The sequence below is a fragment of the Anas platyrhynchos genome, chromosome 22 (genome assembly GCF_047663525.1).
Source record: "Anas platyrhynchos isolate ZD024472 breed Pekin duck chromosome 22, IASCAAS_PekinDuck_T2T, whole genome shotgun sequence".
In the NCBI taxonomy this organism is placed as follows: domain Eukaryota; kingdom Metazoa; phylum Chordata; class Aves; order Anseriformes; family Anatidae; genus Anas; species Anas platyrhynchos.
In genome coordinates this window covers 2,772,430-2,799,690 of record NC_092608.1, presented here as the reverse complement: position 1 = coordinate 2,799,690, position 27,261 = coordinate 2,772,430, and the positions used below count along the sequence as shown (strand labels likewise).

At 50.8% G+C, this 27,261-nt stretch overlaps 1 protein-coding gene across 2 annotated transcripts in view; it reads right to left on the bottom strand.

The window, feature by feature from the left end:
• SAMD11 (sterile alpha motif domain containing 11) overlaps positions 1-27,261 on the bottom strand; it is a 200,034-nt gene that overhangs the window by 53,119 nt on the left and 119,654 nt on the right. For both annotated transcript variants that reach the window (XM_038166518.2, XM_072026846.1), the window contains exons 14-15: positions 12,062-12,240; positions 3,756-3,806 (exon numbers count right to left, since the gene is read on the bottom strand). In XM_038166518.2, coding sequence (XP_038022446.2) covers positions 3,756-3,806; positions 12,062-12,240 — 230 coding nt within the window. The remainder of the gene's footprint in view (positions 1-3,755; positions 3,807-12,061; positions 12,241-27,261) is intronic.

The following is a 27,261-nucleotide window of genomic DNA, read 5'->3' as shown; positions in this document are numbered from 1 at the left end:
TTCCTTTTCTCCTGACCCATTTCCCAGGTATTTTTTCATCTGTTTCTTGCATCCAGCCTGACCAGCTCACTGCTCTCCTCCTCCTTGACTAACCCTTTTCATTCTTCCTTAAATACCCCTTTCTAAACAGGACACAGCTGCACCCCATAGACCAAACCTGTGGCAATCCACTTACAGCACGGCTGTTTCAACTCAGCCCTGGCTCTGAGGGTTTATGTCAGGGAGAAATTCACATGGTAAGGCTCACAAAGTATGTTTTAGGCACATTTAAACATACACACGAGATGCCCAGGCTCTTGGCCAAAAGCATATTCTACCTAAAACATATCCTAATCTGGTCCGTGCCCATCCAGAAAGGCTGGCTGCAGACCGCTGTAATCTTTGTTTAAACTGTGCTTGTTCCATGCAGTTTATTTGCTCTGGGCACACGATGTCTTTGTTTTCCTTCCATGTCCTTATGCAGCCCTCATGTAGAGCATACCTGGAAGAAATTATCCCCTGGGAGGCCCAGAAAGCTTGGAGTGTCCCCTCAAGCGGCTTTGTCTCCATGCAGCAGTCGGGAGACTCTTCTTGCTTCCTCCTGCCTCTTTGTCACTGCTTTACACCTGCCTAAAAGTTCGTATTTTCTAAAGACAGAAAGGCTGCCTTGGGTTTTGCTTCCGAGTTTGCTCACCTTGCAGCCAGAACGAAGAGCGCGTGGCTGAACGTCGCGCTGCACAGCTCCGTGCCCAGCCACGCTCCCTGCCTTTTTGTGCCGCTTTCACCAAATTCACTTCATCCTTATTCCTACCATTCTTTAACATGGTCAGCACGAAACACCTCTCAAACGTCCTTGCAGACGGGGCTGGTTTAATTGAGCTGACAGCAGCTGGATGGGCACCGAGTTTCTCCACCCTGAGCTGCATCACAGCGTGCTGTAACACCCCCAGCCTCTTATCTATTTCTCACTCACCTCCCTCAAGATATCGAGTGGCAACAAAGGGAAGGAAAATCCCTTTCCTCCCTGGAACTCCTTTTTATTCCACTATTTATTTCTGTGCTGTGCCCCAGTTCCGTGGTGCTGAGCTCCTGGGACTCGCTGAAATCCGGGCTTTCACCTCCTGCTCACAGTTTCAGAACTTGACGGGCTCGTCTTGAACAACTTTAACGCATTTCAGCAAATTATTCAATGAACAGCACGTCCATGCAAGGGAATTCTACCTCGAACAGGCAATTTTAAAGGAAGGGTAGCTGCAAACAAAACCTCAAACCCAGTGTTATCTTCAAAGCTCGAAAGGGAAGGGAGCAAAGCAGCTGGCAAGCCAAGGAGAGATCCTAATCTCCCCTTTCAGGACAATTCCCCTATCTCAAGATTTGGGTTCTCTGCACTGAATGCCTTGTGCCCAATTACACCCAATTACGTGTCTTTATCTGGGGCAACACAGCCAACAAACCCAATAATCCAGGTACCCCCTGACAGCTTGGATAGGAAGATCAAAGGCACGACAAAGAGGCAGGTCCATTCAGACGGCAGCTCTCGGACCTTCTTGATTTTGTGGCCAAGGGGGGGTTCACACAGGTGTGGTGCATCATTACGATTCCCTGGCCTGGGTTTGGGGTGATCTGTGCAACTGCCCGGCGCTGAATTACGCAGGTCACTGAGAAGGAAGATCAGCCAAAGCTTTCTGCCACCCCACGATGTATTTCAGACCCTCCAGGTGTTTTACAGAGCTGCGATGGCAACTTTGGTCGCTTAAATATATACAACTTTTTTTTTTCTGGACTAAACAAAGAACCCAGAAATTATTCCCTTTGCTTCATAGCACAACATGGGTTGTCTTCTTCTGAAACAGCCAGATGGGCACAGCTCCTGATAGCTGGACTAACCACACACAGCAGCACAACTTGTGCCCCCAGGGGAACCACCGATGTTCCCACCAGGCCAGAGCGAAGCCGAAGGGAGCAAACGGGCTGGGGGAGCCCAGGAGGTGTATTTGCTTTCCTAAAAGACAGAGCTTTATTTTATTCTGTGCATCGCAGCTTCAGAAATATTTCCTTTTAAGATGGGGATTCTCATTTCCAAAGGTGTTTGCACCCTCGGCTGCAGCTGTATTAACCTGCAGGAGCGTTGTTCATATGGCTATTAATTAAGGCTCGTGGCAGCACTTCCATTACAAACCTCTGCCTTTCAGGAGTTTATAACTCAGCCATAAAACTTTGCTCCAGGCTGAAATTTATCATGAAAGGGTCTGCCTGGAAGGAATCCATTCTTTTGTATTTTCGAATCCCAAAAGCTTACAGCAACAAAACAGGGATTTTACTCTAAAGGCCGCCATGCAAAAAAAACAAAAAAAAAACCTTTCAGCTGCTTTTTTTACAGGGGTGCTGGGTGAGCTGTGCCTTCTAGACTGGCTCCTTGATGCTTACTGAGCAGGGTGGGGTTTTTATATGCTTAACATTGAGGATTTAGGAATTATGGGGTTTTGTGCTTAAGGGCCAAAGTCTGTGCTTACCCAAATACCAGCGAATCCTCGCCTCTGCCCTCACCCATTCCCCACTGGCACACGAACCAGCAGCAGAGCCTGGGCTGCTCTGGGCCCTACCTCCTCCTGCTGTGTCCCTGGAAGCTTCACAGCTGCACAGATCTTTTTTTGTTGTCGTTGTTTTAGAAAACAAGCAGCACCTGCCAGGCTCAACCTTTTCACCCAAATGGGGCGACCGAGTTTAGAATGGGAACTTCAAAATTCCAGTTTTCTTTTTCAAATGTATCCTCAGCTAGATTTTTTAAAGCATTAGAGAAGTTGATGACCACTAGCAACACAGAAAACGCACTATTGAACACAATGCCCAGAGCAACACCTGACCACATCAGAGGTCACAACGCAATTTTAACATTTGTAACTGGATATCTCTGATTCAGGAACTTGCACCTTGTTGGGGCATCTGCTACTGCAGGAAACCAGCCCTCAAAACCAACAGACAGGATTGGTTTGGCAATCCTTCTGCTCTTACAATTCCGATTTCAATGTGATTTCTTTTACTTATGCTTCATAAAATACTCATTTTTTTCAATGCCCACTTTCTCCCAAGTTACCACGTAAATACTCTTGCACCGCATTTTGCAGCTGCAGCTCGGCCAGCTCAGCCTTCACCCTGCAAAAAGCAGAGTCCTGATGGCTCCAGGAGTTTCTCCTGCAGTATGACCTCTATGCACAGCAGCTGGATGCCTACAGATGTCATTTTTCCAGGAGCAGGGTGGCTCAGCGTTACCATATTGTTATCCAAGCACTGCCATGCAGTGATTTTGCTCCCTGCAGCCACAGGCCCACCTTTTAAGGCTGCAATGCTTTAAGCTAAGTTTCTGAGCGACTCGGGAGCATCCTTGGCCTTCAGTGAGCCTTTTGTGCAAAGGATCACTTCTGCAAATGAGCTGCAGCCTCTCGTATCAGCTGTGAAATTGTACATTGGGGCCACCCCAATCCCACAAAAAGGGACTAGAGCAAGCATATATCAAAAACAAGGCTAATTTCTTTACAAGGCTAATCAACTCTCCCTTCCAACACAGAAGTGTTTCCCCCCAAAGACAACTTTCCCCCAAATAAAAGAACAAAAGGAAGGGTATTTGGGAAGGGGAGAAAAAGGAAGAAAGGAGTAAGAGAAACCCCCCCCAGCACCGACAGTCAGAAATGTTCATTTACAGCTGACAGCATCCACACGCCAGGAACATAGCAGAAACTCTTCGCCTACCATACAAAGAGGGTGCCCCAAAATGGTACCTGCAAGAGGTCTCTCGGAAGGAGATGTTTAAATCCCAGTGGGTGTGTATCCTGTTAACAAACAAACAGAGAGGTCAATGGCACAGGCTGAACGCTGCATCTCTTTGCCATTTTAAGAGCAGCTCCATCACGACCACCCACCCGCGCTCCTCTCGGGCTCCCAACCCCTCTGCCACAGCCTGCGAGGGGCTCAGCTCCCCCAGCAGGTCTCCCAGAGCCGTAAATGAGACCCGCAGGTGAGCTCCCTGCCAGGCACAGGGGCTGCAAGATGCTGTCTCAACCGAGAGGGCACGTTCAGAGGGAGCGGGAAGGGCTAAGCGGTGACATTTCATGAAGAGAACCCAAATACGGCTGCTCTGCGTTCCCTCCTCCGCGCCCGCCCCAGCTGTAAATAAATTATTAGCAATTTCCCACCTCGGAAATTAATTTCACATACTCTGTCACTCTGCCTGCTGACAAGCAGGAAAAGCAGAGCCGAGATGAACAACATCCTAAATGAAGGCAGGGCAGCCAAGGGGGCTGGGTTTTGTCATTTACTTTTTTTTTTTTGATTTTTTTTTTTGATTTTTTTCCCCTTTTTGCTACCCTTTCCAACGGGACAGCATCCGCACCGACCCGGGGGGCTAAGGCAGACGTTGAGACCTTCTGTGGTCCAGCGTCTCCACCGGATAGCGGGGGCAGAACCTCCGAGGAGGGCTGTGCCCACCAGTGGCTCTCAGCGGCGGCGTGATTGATGAGGAGCCCAGCCAGCTGAGACCGAAGCCGCACGCGAGCCCCAGCTCCTCGCACGATGCTGCTCCCTCTCAGCATCTGCCTGAGAGCCTGCAGCTCGGCTCCTGCAGCCCCGGCTTCCCAAAAAGCACTGAAGAGCAGCGCCGGCACACATCACACGCGGCGAGGCCAAATGGGTTTTTGCGCATTTTGAGCGTCCCCGCGGCGCTCCTGCCCCTGTCCCCAGCTGGAGGAAGCAGCCGCGTGTGGCTGAAGGGTCCAGGAAAAGCCTGATCCAAAGGCTGCCGAGGCAAAAGGGCCCCGTTCTGGTTTGAATGTGCCCTGAATCGGGCCAGCAAGCACTTAAGCATGAGCGGGGAAGTCAATGGGACGGAACCCAGGGCTGAGTGGCTGCTCAAGTGCTTTCCTGCCCGGGTGCCCCTGCTGCAGCCTGGTTCAGAAATCAGCTGCCAGCAATGCTCAGCACGGCAATAATCCCACAGCCGAGGCACGGGGCTGTACTCACACGGGGTTTTACTAACACCATCCCTGTCCTCTGTGCTCTCCCTGCAGGACCTGTGCTCTCCGAGTGGTTCTTTCAGGGGTGAGTACTTCTTTTAGGGGGTTGTTAGATTTTATTAGATATTAAGTTCCAGCAATAAAGCTGTGCTCAGAACTGTACTTATTAGTTCCACGTGTACCTCGCTTTTCCTTTTCTACCCTTTCCTCATATGCAACGGTTTAGAAAACCTACCCCAGCTTTCCCCCTTCCCAGCTTTCCATCTTCCCAGCTTTTTATTTGCAAACAGAAGTGGCAAAAGGTGAATCCCAGCTCCTGAGCCTACAGCAGGTAACGATTGTTCTTCGAAGTTAAAATTCAGCCAACATTGGAGAACTTTGGGGAAAGCAAAGGCCAAATGGGGGCACCGAGTAACATCTCCATGAGCAGATCTTGGTCCGACTGGGACACGTTTGGACTTCCCAGGTAAGCTGATGTGAATCCAAAGCAAACTGAAGCCAGCCCAAGCCCTCCTGGTCCTTCTGGCACAGAACAGAGTGCGCATGGTGGGGGTGGGAAGCCTGATTTTGCACTGCTCCATAAAATCCCTGACTTCTTGCACACACAGACCTCCAGGAGACCCCTTTAATTGCAGCTCAGCACCTTGCACGAGGCCGCTCAGACCCCAGCAGCTGCACTGTGGAAGTGGGGAGAGCTCCAAACGCTGCCCAGCCACCAACTGCTGGTAAAGGGAGCCTGAAAAGGGCCCTCGTGCTTCTCCTGTCTCCGTCTATAAAACATCCCTCGGTGCTCTCAAAAAATAAAAGGCGAGAGAAAAGGGACAATCATCCCACCAGAGGGTTTGGCGCTGAGCTATAGGTAGGCTAAACACCATGCTTGTCTAGCTAAAACTCCACGGTCCCTTTCCTGATGAAAAAAAAATGCCGATTTGGAAAGGCAGCAAGCACCGTTTGGGGTCCAGCAGTGGGCCACGGGGTGCTCGGGGGTCCCGGTCCACCAGCAAGCTCCACAAAACACAGCTCCTCGTGGTCTGCATCAGGCTGGATGGAGCCCAGCGGTGCTGAGCACCGGGGGAAGGCAGGGCTCCTAATGAGGCTTCGCCCAGCTCAGCTTCAAAGCGTAAGGACGCGGCTTCAGAGAGCGGTGAGTGGCAGGGAGGGACGGGCTGGTAGGAAAGGCAGAGCTCAGATCCACACAGAGACAGCTATCTGCCGAGATGGATAATTAAACACCCATATTTAGACAAATGAATAGGTGAGAATGAAATTAAATCCTAATTATCTTTTTTTTTTTGGGGGGGTGGAGGGAGGGACGGGGAGCAGAACCAAGCACTCCTTCCACGTCCCTGCGCCGTTATCACCAATTAGATTGCTGAGGCTAATGTACATTTTGCTTTAACGGGTTATTCATCCAATTGAAATCAAATTACTAATAATTTGCAAGCTATCAGCTGCACAAGCCCGTCCTTGGGTCGTATAGAGAATGGTGAGCGGGAGATGGTTCCTTACAAATTAATAACAGAAAAGGAGGGGGGGGAAATTAAAAACAGGCAGGCAGGGCGGCCGCTTCCAGCTCTCCCAGCTCTTCACCATCCCAAGATTTCAGGGGTAGTGTGGTCAGGTAGAGGGAATCCAGCACAAAAATGCCCCGATGGGTCCTGTAGCAGCAGGAACCCATCGAAGGCAGGGCCAAGGCACTCGGAGGGTGTAAGCAGAAGGTTCACAAACCTCTGGGTCGGGCACCCCAGCAAGGAGGGACCTGAGTGTCAGGGCTCGGTCTGTACCAAGAGTGAAATCACTCATAAACGTACGTGAAACCAAAAAAAAGGGATTTAACAGGAAGGGCTGAGGCTGCTCGAGTCATCTCTGGAGCCTGCACAGGAATGAGAAGCCAACCCAGGAAAGAAAGCGACAGAGCTGGCAAAACATGGGAGAGCAGCTGGGATAGTTTTTAATTTTTAAGCTGTTTTTTTTCCTTCCCTGTCATTTCTTTTTACTCTAGAGGCCCCTGCGGGCTTCCAGCACCGGCGTGGCGACCATGGAAGAGGCCAAGGGATGGAGCCAGGCGTCCCCTGCCACGCCAGGGCCAGCAGCAGCAGCCCCGTCCTGCAGCTGAGCCCCTGCCCCGCGGCCAGCTCGCTTTGTGCTGCTCCTTTTGGCTCTCCAAACGTTGTGGGAACGTGGAGAACAGCGGGCAGCATCCAGCTACAGCCACGGGTCCCCAGCTGCCAGGAGAGAGAAAAATACTCCCAGGGCTTCCCCAGCTCCTCTGGTGGAGGGGAGCGGTGCACTGAAGGGGCAGTGCTGGGGAAAGGGGGCACTGAAAGCTCGTGCAGGCCATGAAGGGGGCAGTTCACAGAATCACAGAATTTCTAGGTTGGAAGAGACCTCAAGATCATCATCAAGTTCTTCCAGGGAAGCAAGGCTGAGAGCAGGATTTGGGGCGTCTCGGCCATTCCCTGCCATGGTCAGGATTTCATTCTCACACTTCACCTTTTTTTCCAGTCTCCTCTCTCTTTCTTGGGCATGAAGGGATTTCTTGCTCTATCTTCTATTTTATCCTGCAACATCCCTGACGAGCAACCGTTGTCCTTCTCTCCCCCCCGACCTCAAATATTCGTCCTCATTAGGTCAATGACATGCTTCCTGGCACTCTGGACCAAGTCCAGCCTTCGCTTCCCAGATGGATCTTTAATATATTTATTGAATACGGGGGCTGTTATTTAGTGGCGCATGGTTCAGAGGAAAAGAGAGCAAGGGGGAGGAAAGAGGAGGCAGAGAAAATAAAGGGCTGCAGAGGAAGGAAGAAGGGATTGGCTTTGACCTGCCAATTAGCAGAAAATAGCCAGTGGGGGCTGTGAAAGAAAAGTGTCCTAAAGCATTAAAATCTCTCTCCAGCTCTAAGAGAGGCCCTGGCCCCCTCCTTTTGAGTCACGGCAATTAGGAGGAGGGCTATCGGGTCTAATCTAGGAGCCTGATTCACGGCTGGAGCCCAGAGAGCATCCTGCTCTGCCCCGTGCCTGCTCTCCCTTTAGCCCTACACCGCCTGGATGAGCCCGATCCACCCAGCCCAGACCCCAGGGATTTTGGCAGCAGCTGTGGGCATCACACCATCCACCGAGCTCCTCCGGGAGGGGGGCATCTCAAGGGTCTCCCCCCCAGGGCAGCACCAGGGGGGGAGTTTTGGGAAGGGGCCAAGCAGGAGGAGGGCGGCAGAGGCGGTGCCGCGCACCCCGCACGTCACCGGGGAAGGCGCTGGGACCTCGTGGCCCTGAATGCCAAGCAGGTGCGTGCGGCAAATACAACGGGGGGGGCTCGGATTTGATCTCCAATCAATTAGGGAGTCAAAGAGCAGCAGCCTTATGGGATATTAGAGAGAGCTCTCCACTTAGGAAGGCAGGCGGGGGAGAGGCTGACAGCCGCGAGCCATTAGGGCCGAGCGGAGGGCAGCAATTTCGCCATCAGAAAATGGATGGGGAGCGAGAACGCTGAGAGGGGGGGGATGCTAGGGGCAGGGGGAGGCACCTTTCTCCAGAAACCTCCCCAGAGCACACACACGCATGCTGTTGCAGGACAACGTTTTGTTTTTCTCTTATTTCTCCTCAAAATCGCTTTTCTTTCAGAGCAATATTTGGCAAGGAAGCCAGCCCCTTGTGCGCTCTCATTGTACAATCTGCTCCTACTTTTCTTCCCAATCCTCGTTTTTTTTTTTAAATTAATGAACTTTAAAGGCATTTTCACCATACAGGTCCTTTTGTACCTCTCCTGGCCATTACTTAGTCCAATGTACGTATTTCCTTAATATCCCATGAGGGTTCCTTCGATGCCTTTATGGTCAGTCAGATCAAAAACTTCAACCTCAGCTGAAGTTTTGCCTCAGTTGACAGCTTCAACCTCAACATGAAAAGCTCCCAGGCTTTTGCAGAGGTAACGCATTTCCCAATAACACCAGTCAGAGTTTCCCAATGAGTGTAAGGAAGTTAACACGGAATTTGTAGTCTCAAATCTCTCTACATTGCTTGATTTTGTGTCTCGGATAAAGCAGAGAGGGGAGAACTAAGCCACGGACAGGGATCACTTTTAGTTAGTAACTACACCAGTGACCGAGGTGCATCCATCAGTGCAGAAATGCCCTATATCGATACCATCCCTTTCACCATATAGGAAAAACCACCTTCGTAGCCAGCCAAGCATCCTCAGCAGGTGCCAGCCCAGCTGAACCTACCCAGTGATTAAGGCAACGCAAACGTTGCCCTAAGGAAGGTTGGACAGGAGCAAGATTTCTGGAGCCCAGGTTCTGATCAAAGGGAAAAGGCCGTTACCCTTCTGCAGCACTGTCCCAATAATCTCCAGAGCTTGTTTCCTGAGTGCTTACAGTCTGGGTATCAAGCTACGGTATCAAGCTCAGCAGACGCCTCTGGTTATATGAGACAAGATTTTAAGCCCCCTGTTTTCCAGACAGGAGGCGTACCACAAAGGCTGCTTAGCACACCCTGCAAAGCAGGCTCAGGAGGACTCAAGGGGTCTCACCACGAGCTGAGAAACGTCCCCCTCTAAGCCTGGGTCACCTGGATTTCAAAGCAGATGAGCTGAGCTCATTAGTGTGCCGAACTCGTCCCGCACGTGCAGGACAGCGCAGTGACACGGCTCTGCAAGGACTTGGTAGGGAAATAAGTTGGCACGCAATGAAAGGCACCGACTTCAACGCTGCAAGAACAGCACGAGGCAGGCTGTTAGTCCTCAGGACTCCTCTGAAGGCCATCAGCACAGGCAGATGCCTAAGGTCACGGGTGAAACAAGTGGCAAAGGCGAGGATGAGAGACTGAGCAAGAAACTGAGCTTCTGGCTCCTTTTCTAATCCCTTGGGCCTCTTCTTTACCGATGCCTAGACCTCAGAGCAGCAGGAAGCATCCCCTTGTGCCAATGATGGAAGGAAATGCTCAATATTAAGGAAATTGAGAACGGAGAAAAAAAAAAAAGAAAAGGCAACGACATCCACAGCAATAATGCCGCTGTTTATAACCATAAAATCAACGTGCGTGAGGGGTAGGAGAGGAAGCCACAGGTTTGCTCAGGCCCTGACCTTGTTTTCCTGCTATTAACCTATTTCTCCCTCTCAGTGGGAGGCGATAAAACCTCGGCCCAATCCAGCACCAGGCGGGGAGGACACAACAGGTGAATTAAAGGCAGGAGGCAGATGGGGCGCGGGCTCCGGCGGGCCCCAGCTGTCGTGTCTGCGAGCTGTCTGGCCTTCGTGCTGCTGCCTCCAGAGCCAGCCCCATCACACCTGCATCTTCCTCAGGCTGCTCCCCGTTCCTCGCCCTCCAACAATTGGGAACGGTCGGTGTTCCCCCACCACGAGAAGGGGGTGATTTAGTGGGACCGGCTATTTGCAGGGGGCAGAGCGCTTGGAAACGCCGAGGGATGGAGCGGTAGATGTTCCCTGCCAGGGCAGCAGGAAAAAAAAAGAAAAGGCAACAACATCCTCCAAGGAATCGAGACAACGCTCAAGCAAAGGACCTTCAGAGAAGAGGACTCGAAGGAGTGCAGAACAGACGCGATAAGCTGGGGGACCGCTGCCTAAAAACCACCGAGTATTTTTCTGTCTTCACTTCCTAATAAACAAGGCGAAGCAATTACAGTAATTAAAGATTTAGGATAAGAGCACTTTGTATTTTGGGGGCCCAGCGTATCAATTAAACGCTCGTTATGTTCTCCCTCCTAATGAGAAAAATCTCGCGCTGTAATTTTGCAGAATTAGGAGCATAATTAAAGGGGGCGTGGAGAAGAAGGGCACTTTCCCCAACCTGATGAGGAGGGTTCCCTCCCCTCCGCGCCTCCTGCCCGCACAGGCAGGGCCGATGCTGTCCCCAGCCACCTCTTCATTTCCGAGCGATAACCCTCGGCCACGGCCCTCGGACAGCTGCGATGATAAAGCCAGACTTTAATTACAGGTGGGTTTTATGAGGAGAGCCGGCTACGGTGCTGTCTCCCTACTTCCCAGCTCTCTGTTGCAGAATGTACCAGCGTCTGCTGGAAGGCAAGAGGGGAAATAGCTCATCTACTCAGGAGCGAGGAACACATAAAACATAAGAAAAGCAATTACATGCCTTCGGTTTCCACTCCTCTGTTTTTATAGGGCTTGTCTTAGGATCTGAGTGATTTTATGCATCAGAGAGAGATGACAATCAAGATGAGTTGCAATGATATGCATGGGAGGCTGAGACACATCACCTGTAGGTATTTATTCTCCTGTAGTTACAGGTCTTCTAAACACCATATTTCTTGTGAAGGAGAAGAGAACCCAAAATTTTGCAGCTGAGTATTATTGGCACTAAGGCCTGACACAAGAGCCCAGCTGACAGCTACTTGAATGTAACTTAGAGCAATCCCTCCTCCTCCTCCTCCTCTAACCCTGCGTGAGCTCCGGTGTGAACATCTCTGGTGCTGAGCAAGACGTAACCAAAATATTAAGTGTTGAGGTAACCCTGAGTGACTCTGCCTCCTGCAACTCCATTACATCTCCCGTTGTACCACGGAGGACCAGGCAGACGTGGCTGTGCTCTTTGACACGCCATCAAGAACACGTAACTACCACCATCACTGCTATCTCCACCCCAAACTTTGCTCACCAACATTAAATTATCCCGTTTCTATTACATCAGAACTTCTGGGCACACGAGAGAAGAAGACGAGCCTTTTCACCCAGTTAAGGGCCCACAGATGACTTCTTGCTCATGCAATTCCTCGGCTCCCCAGGCACAAAGACACAGAGCGCTGGGCAGGGGATGGCACAAAAATCACCGTCTGCAAATGCAGATGCCTTTAGTGCAAACACAAGCCCCGTGGTACAAAGCCTCTTCAAACCCCAGCTGCCCCAAACAGGAGTCAGCAAGCACAGGAGAGGATCCAGCTCTTCCTGAGCTATAATGGGCCATTTGCACTGGAATTTCAAGCCCTGGAGGTGTCTCCATCGGGCTGCCCGGGCAGTGTTGGCCCAGAAAGGGTGGTCACCTGCTGCCCAGTGCGCTTTGTCTTTGCTCTTGTCATGCCAGCTCTCCCTGGCAGGAAAGTACCTTCTTTTCATGATACTGATATGGAGATCCTCCTCCTGCTTTACTTCAGGGTGTTGACCATTGCCCTTGTCGCTCTCTTCGCTGTCATCACTATGCGAGAAAATCGAGGTCAGCTCTTTCTTCGGGATCCTGGTGGGAGGCAGGGGGATCGTCCTCTTCTCTGCCAGGCGACCTCGGTTCTGCCACAGGGCGGAATCAGTTGCAGCAGGAAAGGGCAGGAGGGAAAAAGAAAAAAAAAAGGAGAATTTGGTTAGACAACCCAGAACCAAGAAGCTCCTCACAAATGGTTGTTCTGGACAATGTTGTCCAGAGCTCAAAAACACAGGTTTCACACTATGGTGGGTGGGCAAAGGCCACGCTCACTTTGCAAAGGACTTTTCAGCAGAGGCACGTCTCTCTCCAGCTCTTCCAGCTCCAACACTCAAGCCATGCACTTCCAGCCTCTCCCCACCTCTCCGTTCCTACTTTGGCTCTTTCACACCGACAGGAAAGGAAGATGGAGCTGTCAGGCTCCAGTCCTTCTCTCCAGAATATTTCCCAGCAGGATAGGTGAAACGCAACCTTTGGCAGCAGCACAGCAAAGATGTGACCCAGAGAATCCAGAACACTTCTGACTACAAAGGGAAAACCGCCTCTGCCAGCCACCAGGTTTGTCTCCCACACCAGTGAATACTCCACATCCCCCTATTTTTGATTACTGAGGCTACTTTTCACTGTTCATTTGCATGTGCAGAGCAATCTGGCAGCTCTTGCCTTGTCCCAGCTTCCCCTGGGAGGTCCTGGCAGCGTTTGGCCCCCAACAATTCACTTCTGACAAGACTCAAATAAACCAGAGAAAAACGCCCAGGGGGCAAAAGCCACTTTTTTTTTGCTGCCTGTGTGTTTGTGTGCGGAACCTAGCGCAACGTGACCCTGCTCCCAACCTCCTATCTTCCGCCAGCAGGGAGAACGTATGATAAATGACTCTGTTCCTGCACCCTCTGTGCCTGATGCACGAGAGGATTCGAGCCTGGGGCAGCCTAAATTGGAGCTCGTTGGGTTTTTAGCTCTCGCTGTGATAGCATCTTCCTGAGCTAAACACCCCAAGTCTTAATCTGTGATCGACTGAGACAGAGAGCTACAAGAGGAGCACTTGCAGTGGAAGACACTGGATTAGAAACCCAGGAAAAGAGCCCTCACCGACCCACAGAATTTAAAATATCAGCAAACAAAAGCATGAAACTTGGCAGGGAACTGCAGTGAGGGGAGGTAAAGCAGTTTTGCATACTCTGTGTGCTTTCTTCAAGAAGATGAGTGCTACAGAAGGAACGTGGTTTTAGGGAGGACTGGAACAAAACGGAGCAAGGTGTGTGAAACAGGTCAAGTGAGTGCAAGGCAGCGCTTAACTAACAACATCTTCTCTGCAACAGCAACTCCAACTTTCCAAATAAACCTGGCAAAATGGAAATGTGGTGGGAGAGCCAGTCAGGCTCTCTGAAGGGGAGCGCGGAGCACGGCTAAGTGACAGAAGAGCCCATGTTTTTTTAATTAAACAAATTAAGAACTTTCCACCAAGACGAAACGAAAACTTCTTGTTTACCTCTGTCAATAAATTTCCAGTTGTGGTCATTAAGGGGAGCCCTAATCGTTGTGATAATTAGCTAAATCCATCTGGAAGGCATTGCCCCAAGGAGGCACATTAGCTTTTCCATTCCGATGCGCTTCCAAGCCAAGAACTCAGCTGCCTGTGACCTGCAGACAGCCAGCGAGAGAGGAGCAGTGGGCCAAGCTGGCTTGAAAATGGGAAAAGTCATGTATAGGAGGAAAAAGACACCCTCTGAGCCGGATTTGTTGTTCATGAGGTTTCACGCGCTTTGTTCGCGCGGCGTGAAGAAGAAAAGAGCATCCTTGGGAAAAGAGCAACAAGGTCAGTGCCCAGCCTCGGACACGGGGACACCATTCCTGTGGCTTCTGCTGGTGGCTCTCCAAGACCCAGCTGCAGCAGGTGAATCCCTACGGTGCCAGGGGTCAGTGCTACGTGACAGGGGGCTCCCTTGGACAGCAGTAGAGCCCCCCTCACCTTGCCCTTTGCAGAGATTTCTCGCTGCCTGCAGCCTGGGGTCGTGCCATGAATTGCGTCTCCCACCCCTAAACATTTTTTGCACACGTGGGCATCGCCACCCCGGCCCCTTTTTTCTGCTCCTGTGCAGATGGGGAACACGCACAGAGCTCATCCCGTGCCTAAAGCTGCTCTGGGCTGCACGGTGTCCAAAGGACGGGGGGGGAGAAAAGGAGAGAAAGGGAAAACGGGAGGGGAGGAAGGGAAATGCAAAGAGAGGGCAGGATTTGCACCACGGTTCTGTCACGCTGAAAAGCCAGGACTTGATATCAGCACGAGCTTTATCACGCCAGAGCTTTATATATTTTCCTGAAGTTGCAATTTATCATAACAATTAAAGGGGGAGGGGAGGGCGGGTGTGCAAATTTCCGCTTCAAAATAATTGCAATTCGCTCTCTGCTGTGACTTTGCAGGCTAAAGAGAATAGCGCTGATCAGATACTAAAAATCATTTTATGGCCATTATGGTACCTTCAAGCAGTTACCGGGTCTCAGTGACTACCCAGGGACTCATCAGCCCTAACAAGAGCGAGAGTGCAGCAAAAAGGGAGGCACTAAAGCGAGAGAAACAGCCCACCGGACCCGGAGCACCAGTTCCCACTTTCCCCTGCTCCTTAAAATGCTTGTCCTTTGCCTTCCTAAAACCAGAACCTTGCACCTAAAGCTGCTATATCTGCGTATATCAGCTGATATATATATATATCATATACATACCTATATGTACACATATATATTTGTATATATAAAGTATGAATTTGTATGTATAGAATACAAAAATATCTACACCCCTCTGTGGACATCACCCAATTTGTTCCCCTAAAGACACACGAATGAACTCGAATGGGCAGCACTGGAAATGGGGCCACAGCATTTCTCTTGCAAACACCTGCAGTCCAGCACTGGGAGCTTATTTTTTTTTTTAATCTGTGTTTATTTTGTACTTTGTATTTATGCCAACAGGTTTGGGGCATTTTTTTTTTGTTAACATTTCTGCATTCCCAGAAAATTAAAATAGACCGAGACAATCAATTTTGCCTTTTATGTTCATCTATAGTCACTTTTGAATCAATTGCACTTTCTTAATCTGTTTAGAGGCATTCACCAGTAGATACACATTACTTTTAAATTAAGCACAAAGGTAGCCAGAAGCCTGCTCCAGAACCTGCTACAATCAATTGTCTTTCCACTGACTTGGGAAGGCAGCGGTCCAAGCTGTAAATAAAAAACACTCCTTGGCGAGCAGCAAGCCACCGAGGAGTCATCCCTACGACTCGGGCTTTTGCTGAAGTCCTCTGCCACGTGCAGAGGGACGACAGGACAGGAACACACCTGCAGAGGTGAAGATATTTGTGGCCGTGCTGCTTCGGTTATCAAATGGCACTTTGCTCGTGGTGGCAGGTAGCAAAAGGCACGCTGAGCAGTGCGATGTGCATGAATCCAGGCAGGGACTGCAGGAATCCAGGCAGGGACCTTTCATAAACTTTGAGTATTTTGCAAGAAAACCACCTTCCAATTTGTTGGTATTCACGGGGACGTCAGACACTTGGGAGAAAGACCTGTCCATGTCCCCTGAATCGTTTTTAATTGTTTTTAAAAAAGCAGTCCCCTGGATTGTTTTTAATTCACAGCCCCAACAAAGACGAAGCTAGCAGCCTGGCTTAATTGAGAAAGCACCTGATTGCCCTGAAAGGCACCACAAGCACAGCTGAACTGAACTATTTCACATTTGCATCTTCCCATCGGAACAATTTTGTCTACCTTTTAATCTCAAAAGCAAAAGAACTTAAAATCAGTTAAAATTCATGAAAGCAGGATCTTTTTAACCCATGGCACTCAGCACCAGATGAAACTTGCACTGGAAGCACTGCATGGTTTGGCCTGTGCTGGATCTTATCAACCGAACCCTATTTAATGATCCCTAATAAACTATCAGTTATTAACACACATTTAAGAGCTCACTGGGGGCCTCCCAAAGTTGAGAACAAGGCTTTACATTCGCCAGATTTTCCCTCTTCCCAGCCTGACACACACACCACGTGAAGAGCTCCCAGCCCCTTGGGAGCATGCACACGAGGAGAAGGAAAAAACTTTCAGCAGTTACAAAAAAAAAAAAAAAAAACAAAAAAAAAAACCACACTATTTGAGCCCAATAATCAAGGCAGGATTTAACTAAAACCCACAAAATGATGCTGAGTTCCTTGGAGCCCCCTTTAGTAGGGGCAGGTGACTGCTGAAGACAACTCCCAGCCGGCACTCGAAGCTCCCCCCGTTAAATAACTCCGTTTTCAACCAAACGAGAACAGAACAGAGCGAGCATCATTTATCCACGCCTTAATTAGCCCGGCCAGAGAGTAAAACCCCCCTGCAATCCTCCAAAGCTACTGCAAGGGTGAGTGCTGGGGGCAGAGCAGAGCTGCCTCCCACATTAGGATCCCCTCCCCTTCGCACCATTAATTTTGTGGGTTATGGTACCAGCTAACGCAACGCAGCTGGAGCCTAAAACCCGCTCTTCCCTGCGCCCCCCCAGCCGGTCCTGCGTCAGCCCAGCCCTCCAGCACTCACCACTTCACCCTGCTGGGGTCTTCTGACAGCAGTGACTGCTGGCACTGCCTCGCTTACAGCACTGGCCGGGCGGGGGGGTTGGCTTGGTATTGAAAAATCACAGGCGAGGAGATTTCCTTTCCCCAGGAAAAAAATCAGAGGGGTACCAACACGCAATTTAAAAGTATCGATAAGTCAAATAATGGAGAGATGCAGCTACAATTAAAAAAAAAAAAAGGAAAGAAAATGATGCTGGACCCGTGGAAGGTTTCCTGAGTGGAGAAGCCCAGAAGCCTGCTTGCTCTGCCCTGAAAGCAAGAGACCATATGAAATAGGGGGGGAAAAAAAATAAAATAGTAGTGGGATTTCTTCCCTTTCAGAGAGCAGGGGAAAATTCCGCTCCGTGTGGCTAGGAGAGGTCAGGAGTTACAAAATGCAATTTTTTTCCCCCCACCCGGCCATCCCACCCCCTCGCAGCTCTCCCCTGGAGCCACGCGCTCCCAGCCAAGAATAGCAGGGGCGAGCTCTTGCACAAGAGCCCTGGGAGAGCTCGCAGATGGAGCGGCGGGCGAAGAGCACCGGGCTTGGGGGAGAGCAGGGAAGGGAGGGTTAGGAAAGGTTTTGTGCCCTGGGAGCTACTGCAACAAGGTCAAAACAGCTGAACGCCCTGGTGTGACATTCAAAGGCAGCCAGAAAAGGAAAGATTCCTCGCAGCGAGAGTCCCTGGTGAGCGTTTAATTGATCCCAGCAATGGAAAGGCCTCGGCAAGGAGAGCTGCAAGGAAAAAAAAAAAGAAAAAAAAAAAAAATAAAAGCCATGGAAAAAAATTGCACATGGAATCAAAGCTTTCGCCAGGCCACGGGAAGCGCTCCCGTCGGGAAGCGACCCGAGCCGACGAGCAGGTGCAGTCCCTACGGACACGGCTCCTTCAGCATCCCCAGGAAAACAAGGCAGAAACGCCAACGCCCGAGGAGTTTGCGCGCCGCTAAAAACATCGGGGGCTGTCTGCGGGGCGGCTCACGTGCCTGCGATTCGACCCGCTGCAAACAGGATTTCTATCGGGTAGAAAAAAATAAAAATACAAATGGAAACGAAAACCAACAACTGCAGGAACAACAGCATCTGCATTCCTGCTGTCCACGCAGGGCTGGGAAACACGGGGAGCAGGCAGGGGATGCAGGGGGGAGGCAGGAGGGGAGCTTGGTGCGGTGCCAGCGCTGGGAGCCGAGGAATGCTAAATCTGTTCCATATGGGAAGGAAATCCTCGAGTCCAGACAGCGTTTTCTCCCTCTTTTTATTGATAATAAAGATATGGAAAAGGAAAGGGGGAGGTTCTGAGAGCCTGGAATTTTTTTTATTTTTTTTTTTTCCTTTTTCAAATAATAAACCCAGTCAAATGGCTTTCATTAGGGAAATTACACCCCCGTGGAGCCCACACACCCCCTTGCTGGCTAAATGACAGGCTTGGCGTTTACCTTTGGCTGTGATTAAACACCCAGGAAAGGGCCAGGGGCCTGCCCAGCTAATCTCCTGCCCTCCCCTGGGCCTTCATTAGGCGCCCGAGGCCAGCATCCTACCGGGCTGATGGCATCGGGAGCGCCTGCACCTCCGCCAAAAGGGGGGTCACGGACCCAACGAGCTGCCCGGCCCCTCGTCTCCTGTTTGGTAATGAGCAGATGAATAAAACAACAGCCAGCAGCCTTCCTCCACAGCTGTTTTTCTGCCTCCCCGTCAGCTGCAGCCCAGCTCCTCACCTGACGGCTGATGGGTTTGGTGCTCGGCATCCCTCTGTAGGTACAGGCAGCAAGGGGCACGCCGAAACGAAGGCAGTGCTGAGCACAAAACCGAAAAGGACCAAGGTGCAGCACACCCTTGGTTTTTGAACCTCCTGAAGAAGACAGCAGCTGAAAAACCTCGATTCTGCCCCAGCTTTGCCCACAGGTTACTGCACGACCACAGGTAGTCACATCTCGGCCACCCTTCCTCCAAGAGTGTCACCTCCTCGCTTTGATAAAACCCACTGACATTTACAGGTAGAACGCATTAAAATAAGGACAAAGGCATCCCACCGAGCTCATTCTTCCTCTCGTTCTCCTTCCTCCTAGGCCACCGTTTTCAGTGCAATATTTACAGTTAAGCAGCCAAACTCACAAGTAATTGCCAAGCCATCGCTCCCAAACAGCCAATCCTGCCCAGCAGCTCTGCAAAAAAAGGGCGATTTTGTTGAAACAGACACGGCTCAATTTGGGCAAACTATTTCTTTTCACACCATTGTTTATAATAAGTCAAAGTAAACTCCCCTTTTCTTCCTGGAATATTTTCTTCCATCACATGAGCAAGCTGGCCTGCTCGGACAAGTTTGCTTCACACGAGGCTCTGAAGAGCATTGACGCAGGAGCTTCTCAGCTCTGTCCCTGCCCCCTTAAGGTTGTATACAAATAAAGCAGAAAATGCAATGGAGCAGCTAGGAAAGAGAAATGACATCTTCTGGCAAGGCCTGATCCAGCACCAACCGCTCGCTGATGTGTTCTGCAAAACCTGAGTCAGCAAAAAATCCCAAAGGCCACTGGAGAGTGTTGCTGTCACCTTCCTCCTACCTGCCCACAACAAACTGGGCTGATGCCAGCCTGTGTGTACCCGTTGTTAATTTATACAGGTCGCAGCAGCCTTCGTGTTGATTTCTAGCAGGATCCCCGATAGATCGGGGATGTTTGGGAGGTAGCAAAATGCTTTGAACTCACCGCTGGCAGCCCTCAGTGCACGCCAGGTGATGCTGCGAGGTGTCAATCTGCTCAACCACCTCTCTTTGTCAATGAACCTCTCTCTTCTGGTTCCTTGGCCAGGAAGACTCGCATCCAGTGCTCTTCTCAAACAAGCCAGGATGTCTTAAACCCCAGCCGGAGAAGAGGTCAGAATTATCAGTTTCCATGCAGCAATTTAAGTACTTGCAGAGATTGCTCTCAAATTGTCCTCTCTAGCCTAAGAGGAGAGCTCGTAACAGCCCCCGTTAAAGAACTCCCATTACCTCGTTACCTTATAGGATCCCATTATCCATGGGCCACTCAGAGCCAGGCTGTGACTACAGCAGGTCTGAGAAGCTGTTACAAAGCCCTGCAGCAGGGCTTTCCCTCGCTGTGTGTGGGAAGAATTTTGAGATTGCCAAGTGTGAGGAACCCTCCTCCTGACAGGGGTAAGGAGCTCCCAGGATTCGTATCAAAAAGCCTTGAGACTGACAACGCACCCAGGATGGCTAAACACCTGGGGGGCTCTGGTGAGGATGTGCTCTGTGATATGGGTCTCCTGTAACAAAAAAGAGTTATCGAAATAATGAACACCCTGAAATCTCAAAGAATTCCTCAGGGCACCAAAAATCTCAGGGTGCAAAGCTGCAAGTCCGATGGCAGAGTCTGGGCTTGGCTGCAGCACAACTGATGAAGCAAATGCTTAGATGGCAAATTGCAATTATTCCTCTGAGAGCAAATGGGAGAGGGAAGCAACCAGTGCTACTGCATCTTCTGAGCTGGAGATATGCTTCAAGCATTGGCTCCTTCTGTTTAAATAGCACTTTAGAAGAAAGGTCAAGCATTAGTCAATATCCATGTGTTTTCTTGAGGTCCATTAACAGGACTGCTCGGTCCTCAGAGAGGTGCAGGTTGCTTCTCCTCACATCAGGGGGTTTTGATGCTCCAGGTTGCACTTCCACGTTCTGGACACTGAAACTTAACTGAAAGTGAGGGAAGATTTCTGCACTCCCAGGTGAAAAGGCACCAGCTGTCCTGCAGGGTACCCCAGGACAAATATCTCACTGTCTTCCAGAGCCTGAGGTACCACCAAGAGCGATTCCCCGAGCTGCTGTGTAGGAGAAGTAGTTGCAGACATGTGGCAGGAAAAAAAAAAAAGCTGTTAATCTTCCTCAGATGAGACCTGCAGCCTAGCCCAGCTGCATTACATGAGAGACACACAAATGATCAGGCACGCTGTGAATCCTTTTGCTTAAACCCTTTCACCGTTCAGAGCTGCTTGCACCAACTTCTTTATACGAAGCCATCAATTCCAGTACGGACAGCCCAGGCCCTTTTTTTTTTAGAGGATTCCATTATTTTCTTGAGAGAAGAAGGCAAAGAAGAAGATTGCTCTTAACCACAACTTCCTTGTGTGATCTCAGGCAACTCACTTGACCCCATTGTGCTTGGTCTCCCTGCTCCAAAAAGCCAGCAGTAACACCTCCTCCTTGGTTATACCGTAAGCATTTTGGAGCAGAGAAGGATGCGTTGATGAGGAGTACCAACATGACCGTAGGTACTATTATAATTGGAGAAATTATATATGTTATAAACCAAAAAAAAAAAAAGTTACACAGAAGGGCAGCTCTTCCCATCAATGTTAACAACGTTATTTTCTGGAGCCCTAAAGAAACAGATGAGCAAGACCTGTGAACAGAAGGAAACGCTTCCCATTTATTACCTCTGAGTGAATTATAAAGCCTAAAGGATAATTTGTTAATAGAGTCAGAGCCGTGCTCTTCTGGAAAAGCCAAGTGGAATTTCCAGTCTTTGAAGGGAAATACCCCAGGATAGAAAATCCATCAGTCTTTTGGAGCTACCTGCTTTCAAAAACTCTTTGGAAGAAGGCCGAGGAGTGGTGTGGTCTTTGTTTTCTCTGTCTGTCCCACATCAAATAACTTCGTCCATTTCAGTCTGAGGTTGAAAAGAAGGAAGCAGAGATTTGAAGCCAGGTCCTCAGGCAATGTAAGTCGGCATTAATGGAGTAAAAGTCAACTCACACCAACTGAGGATGTGGTACACTGATGCTATCTCCTAAATAAAAGCAAAACTCACACGTTTTTCTCTTTTTTCTTTCCTTTCCTGCTCCTCCACTCTGGTGAAGAGACAAGGAGCAAAAGGGCACGGATGCTTTCAGACATTTCCTCTTCTCCTCACGCACCTCACTGCTCTACCTTTCAGGTAGGAGAAAGACAAGAGAACAAAATAACTGTCCACCATTCCCCCAAGGAATTAACACTTCACTCCAACGTTTCATTTCATCGGGTCCGTGAGGACACGGCCCTTTCCCTGCAAAGTTGAAATAATTCAGCAAGGGAAATTCAGCTGGGGTTTACGCTTACATTCTGCTCTGCAGACACGTGCTTAAAGCATTTCTTTGAGATCCCTGGGATTTCCAAGCGTGGCTTCCAGCTCTGCTGCCCACATGGACGGCAGTTCTGCTGCTGCTGCACCTATTGAGAGCCGTTCCCTGCTGAGAGCTACAGCTGCTTCCTTTGGAAAATCAGCTCTAAAAACATCTTAAAAGCTGGGCTTCCAAAACACAGAAGAGCCCTGTAATCACTGGTGACCGAAATGTAGCAGGGGCATGAGAGGAACAAAAGGGAGAGCTCCTGCACTGCAGGTCCCCGACCCGAGGCATCCTCAGCTCACGCACCCTGGGGTCAGACTGACCCAAAAAGCCTCCTGACTTCACCACCACTCACGTTCCTGGCCAGCACCAAATGGAAATGAAAAAGAAGGCTTTTTTTTTCCCCAGCTTTAAAAAAAAATAAATCGATTTCTAAGCAGTTTCCCTCAGAACTGAAGCAGCCCAGCTGCGAGCAGAGAGGCAGCAGCAGCTTTGCCCAGCACACCCCGAGCTCTGCCTTGCATCCGAGGGCTCCCCAGGGAGGCTGGTGCCAAAATCAGCCCCAAAATCAGCCCCATCTCCTCCACGGAGGGACCACCCAGCAGAACAGCCCCGTCCCCCTTGGGTGGCCATGCTTCGAGGACCATGAGCTCAAGCCTTCACCTTGCACCTTCCCCGAGATCCTCCAGGCTGGCAAAGACGTGGAAAGCCACGCAAATTGTAGGATTTCGAGCCTGCTCCCAGCTCTGAGAAAGGAGAAGAAAAATCCAAGGGGACAGCAGCCGCTTAGCAAGCGAGCAGCAGCCAGGGCTGCCCACAAAGCTTCCTCAGATCGACTCGACCCTCCCGACGGCCAAGCAGACTTGGGAAATCCAAAGCAAACACGAAAACTCCGAATATTCATTGGGGTGTTGCTTTCACTTTTGAAAAAAATAAAATAAAAAATCCGGTGTTTACGCAAACATCTCGCTCTCACACTATCGATACCAAAACAAAGCAGAGGAAGGTGCAGGCGTGGTGGGACTGCCAGAGGTTGTCGAAGCAGAAACGTTCAGAAACGCTCAGCTCTGAGCTCAGCCCTGCCACGAGACTCCCGGGACCACCATAAAGCCCCTGCAGGGTGATTAGCTGATTTTACGCCACGCACACGGGCTGCAACTGGCTTCCCAAGGTGGGCTGGGGGCGAAACTAGGGAGGTCGTGTCCCTGTCACTCCCCGCACACCGCGGCCGTGCCGCCTCTCGCAGCTCTTTCTGTGCTGCCACGCTGGTGGTGACACTGCTACCTTTTTTCCAACACCCTCTGTGATATTAAAAAAAAAACACACAAAACATAAAACTCAACCAAAACCAGAAACAAAACCCAACAGTTGCTGCTTCTCCTCCTTTTGTTAGGACCTTCCCTGCAGCTGGCTGCACAGCAGAAGGGCAGAAAGCGGTCTTTTCTGTTGCTTTTTTCTTAATTTCCCCCCATTTTACCTCCCTTCCCCTTATCCCTCCCACCCCCAAACCACCAGACAACCTCTGCAGCCACCGCTGCCATTTCCACTCCGTGATTTGCCAGCCACACCTAGGGAATTTCCCAGCAAATTGTATTACTTTATTTGGTCAATTGGCCTACAAATTGATTTTCCTGTACAAATAATGAACATTTATGGTTATTTTCCCCATAGACTGCTTTATTTTCCATGTAACAAAGACTGATTTCCTGCAGGTTTTGAGACCCCAGCACATGATCTGCAGTTGCTGTGACCCCTGGCTGATGGATGGCAAGGACCCGAAGCACAACGGGAGGCTTCGGGCTTTTTCTCCCCTTACTCTCTAAGATCACCGCAGACCTGCCCATGGCACGGCCGAGATGAAGGCTAGAAGGAAACACCACCACCAGACCATGTTCACTATGGAAATAAATAGAAAATAAATAAATGAAGAGTCCCTCAAGTGAACGAAGCCACCTCGTTACGCGCTGCGTACTCCTCACATTTGCTGTGTTCACCACGAGGACACCACTCAGCAAGAAGAGGTCTCCTCCACTCTCCTTACTTGCAGGTAAGGCTGATTCTGCCTTGACCCCTTCTATTTTGGATGCTTTTGGGGCAGGGTCTGGCTGTGCTCGTGGTGTAAAACAGCAACTGTCAGCCACAAAACCCCAGAACCAGGAGCCCAGGCTGAGGTCCCCAAGCAAGACTTACATCAATGCCAATGTTGCGTTGCACAAGGTCTCCCCAGCGGCCCCAGCACTCAGTCCTGGTCGAAAACCCCAAATGCAGCCATCAGGGCAAAGGGAGAAGAGAGATTCCTCCGAGCAGGGGTGGCAGGAGCACCAAATAACCGCTGGCACCACAGACACAGCTCTCCGGTACACCCAGCCACCTGGAACAGCAGCCCCTGCGCACCCAAACCTTAGCGGCCGTGCCGCAAGGACCTCTCATTAATCTTAATTACGTTACTGCGGAGAGGAGAGGAGGAGCAGGCAGGGAAGCAGGGCGTCTGGAAAGCTAACGGGGACTGACAGGGCCTGGCACAAACCTTGGGCAGGGACCAGCAGCCTGGCTCGGCGCTTGGCTCTCCGGAGACGCGGCGGCAGCCCCGCAGCACATTTCATTCCCACTAATGAGGAACCGACTTTGGAGACAGAGCCTCCAGCAAGTTTTGAAGGTCACTCCCGCAGGTGTGGAAATGAATTGGACGAGAGCAGGGTCCAAACGTTGAAGTTATTCTCCTTAGCCCACGACGGATTATTTGTGTGCGCGGGGGGTTAATAGCCTCAGGGCTGCGGTGTGTGCGGGTGCTTAATTTAATGCATCTTGATGGAGGAGGCTGCCAGGGACAAAGGCCTCTCAGCCCCAGCGCTGCGGAGAAGGAGAAGCAAAGGCAGGGAGGTTTCTTGTGCAAATCTGAGGGTGGACACCGAGGAGCAAGTCAATTACCCAGAGAAAGCCCAGGCTGCCTCCTGTTCCCCAACCTCGGCCCTCCAGGGGTGGATTTGGCCCATGAAGGCTTCAAATCCAATAAAAAATTAACTGATTTTGCACAACTACTGGACGTGCCTCCTCGGAGCCTGGATACGTGCTCTTCAGCTGCGGCACGGAGTGGAATGAATGACAGAGATGGAGAGCAGCAGGCATGAGGCAAAAAGCCTGCCAAATTCCTGCGTGGCTGCTGCCACCCCAGGGACTCCCTGCCTCCTCCTCCTCGGCCCTGCTGAGGACTGACATGCCCTCGGTCCCCCAAAACGCAGCGTGGTCGGGAGCAGCAGGAGGAGGCTTGTCACCACCCAGGGCGACACGCAGATTAACACGAGCTAGCCGAGGCAAAGAGGCATCTCCTACAAGCCACCCTGGTGCTGCTGCTGCTTCGTATGAAAAATGGGGTGGCAGACAGCTCCGCGGTGGGGCTGGTGACGACAAAAAGGAGCCGAGCAGCAGCTCCACCACCAGCAGTTCCTGGAAGCACGACGCGGATCCCGTCCTTCCCACTCAGCAGCCAAGGTGTGCAAACATTGAAGTCCAACCCTATCGTGTCGGTAACAGCACTGCAGCCTGCCAGGCCTTTCATTTCTAGGCCAGCAGCTTTTGCAAAAAGGGCACAAAGTTCTCGCTTTGCGTCCCTGGAAGTACTTTTATACCCTTTTACAAACAAGTGAGACCAAGGGAAGGGGGGGCAACTTGCTCGCTGTCGCACGGCAGACTGGTGGAAGACGCAAGAGTGGGACAGAAAGGTCCTGTCCCCGTGGCTGCTGCTCCAACCACTCAGACCCCAGGGTGCCCCTGAGAAGGAAACCTAGCTGGGAATTACCTGCAGTCGGCACCATTCCCTCCTAGGTGGGCTCTGCAAGCACTGGGGCAAGGCTCAGCATCCACCGGGATCGCTCAGCACCAGCACTACGGGTTCAGCTCAGACAGCGTGCACCAAAAGCCAAGGAAAAGCCAAAACTACTCCCAAAAATACGCTGCCAGGTGGCTCGGCACATCTGGAACGCCACGAGGTGATACGGCGTGATTTACAGCACGCCTGTATGTATAAATGTAAGGCTGGGAGACAAATGACCAACAAACACAGTGGCTCTGCGATGTGTGCTGAATGGAAGCGGGGAGCGCGAGGAGGTTGTGTGTTATTAGGGAGTGTTGGGAGTTGTATGTTTTGAAGATAAACACAAAGAGAATATAAAAAACCCCAAACCCAAGAGAGGTAAATAATTCATCAAAAGAATAAAACCAAGAAGCTCAAAGGGGAAAAAAAAAAAATAATACCAAAGGGAAGAGTTTTCTGAGCAGGGGAAAAAAACTTCATTTCCCATGGGAGCGAAAACCAGAACCCAAATTAAAGGAACGAAATCCGGGGGGAGGAGGCTGTGTTTGTTTTTAAAGGTGAAACATTTTGTCCGGGCACCCGTTATCTCCCTTCTTAGGCATTTAAGCATTTCCCTGAGGTGGGAACTCCACGGTGGCCTCGTGGAGAACCAAACCCTGCCCACGCAGCCAGCATTTAGCAGCCCCACGTCCCCTCGTGCCTTTCACCAGCCCGGGGCACGCCGAGCAGCACCACCATAACTCGCCCAGCACCACCTGGAAGCCTTGAGGGTTTTCTTCACGTTAAACACAAATCCTGCTCCACAAAACCCTCTCTACTTGGCAGGTTGCTGATGGCGACTTGGGACAACTGGCACCTGCTTCTCCAGCACGCGGCACAGCCGCAGCAATGGAAAATTTTGGCTTTTTACGGGCACGCTCGGCTTCCCCTTGCAGGAGGGCAGCACCGCAGGCTGGGGCTCCTTCCCACCACCTGCGTGGTGCGGAGCCGTGCCTGGAAAGTACCTGGATGGGGTGCTCACACGCAGCCTTCCCGAGGAGGGGAAATGTGGGACTCAATAGGTGGCACTCTTCCTTCTTGAATAAGTGTACTCGGGTGTACTTTGCCGTCAGAGGTGCTGGAGAGCAAATTTAAGGTCCCAACTTCTTCTTGTTTGCTTGGCGCTTTTCTGGGCCTGTTCAAATCAAAATCCCAGCCAAATCGGAGCTTTACCAATTACACTCTGCCAATCCTAATTCCCCCCCCGCCGCTCCAAGAAGACGCAGACTTCTCTGCGGTCGCATGATCCTCTTGTGTGCCGTTAAGCAGCTCGGTTTTACCCGGCCAGCCTCTGCCTTTGAGAAAAGGAAGTCCCCGAAAGCGAAAGTGAAATCCCACCCTAAGCACGTTTCCATCACGTCTTCCTCCTGCAGAAAGCGCCGGCCCCAATTAGCAGCTTTGGGCTTTCCTGCAGACACCCAGGGCCGGTTTCGGGTGTGCACACCTCCTCGGAAGGGCGCCAGGACGGCTGCCATGGAGAAAAAACCTGTCTGAGGACTCCCTGTCTGCAGCTCGAGCCTATCCGCGGGAGTTTCTCCTCTCATTAGCCAAATTCAGACAAAAAAAAAAAAAAAAAGCC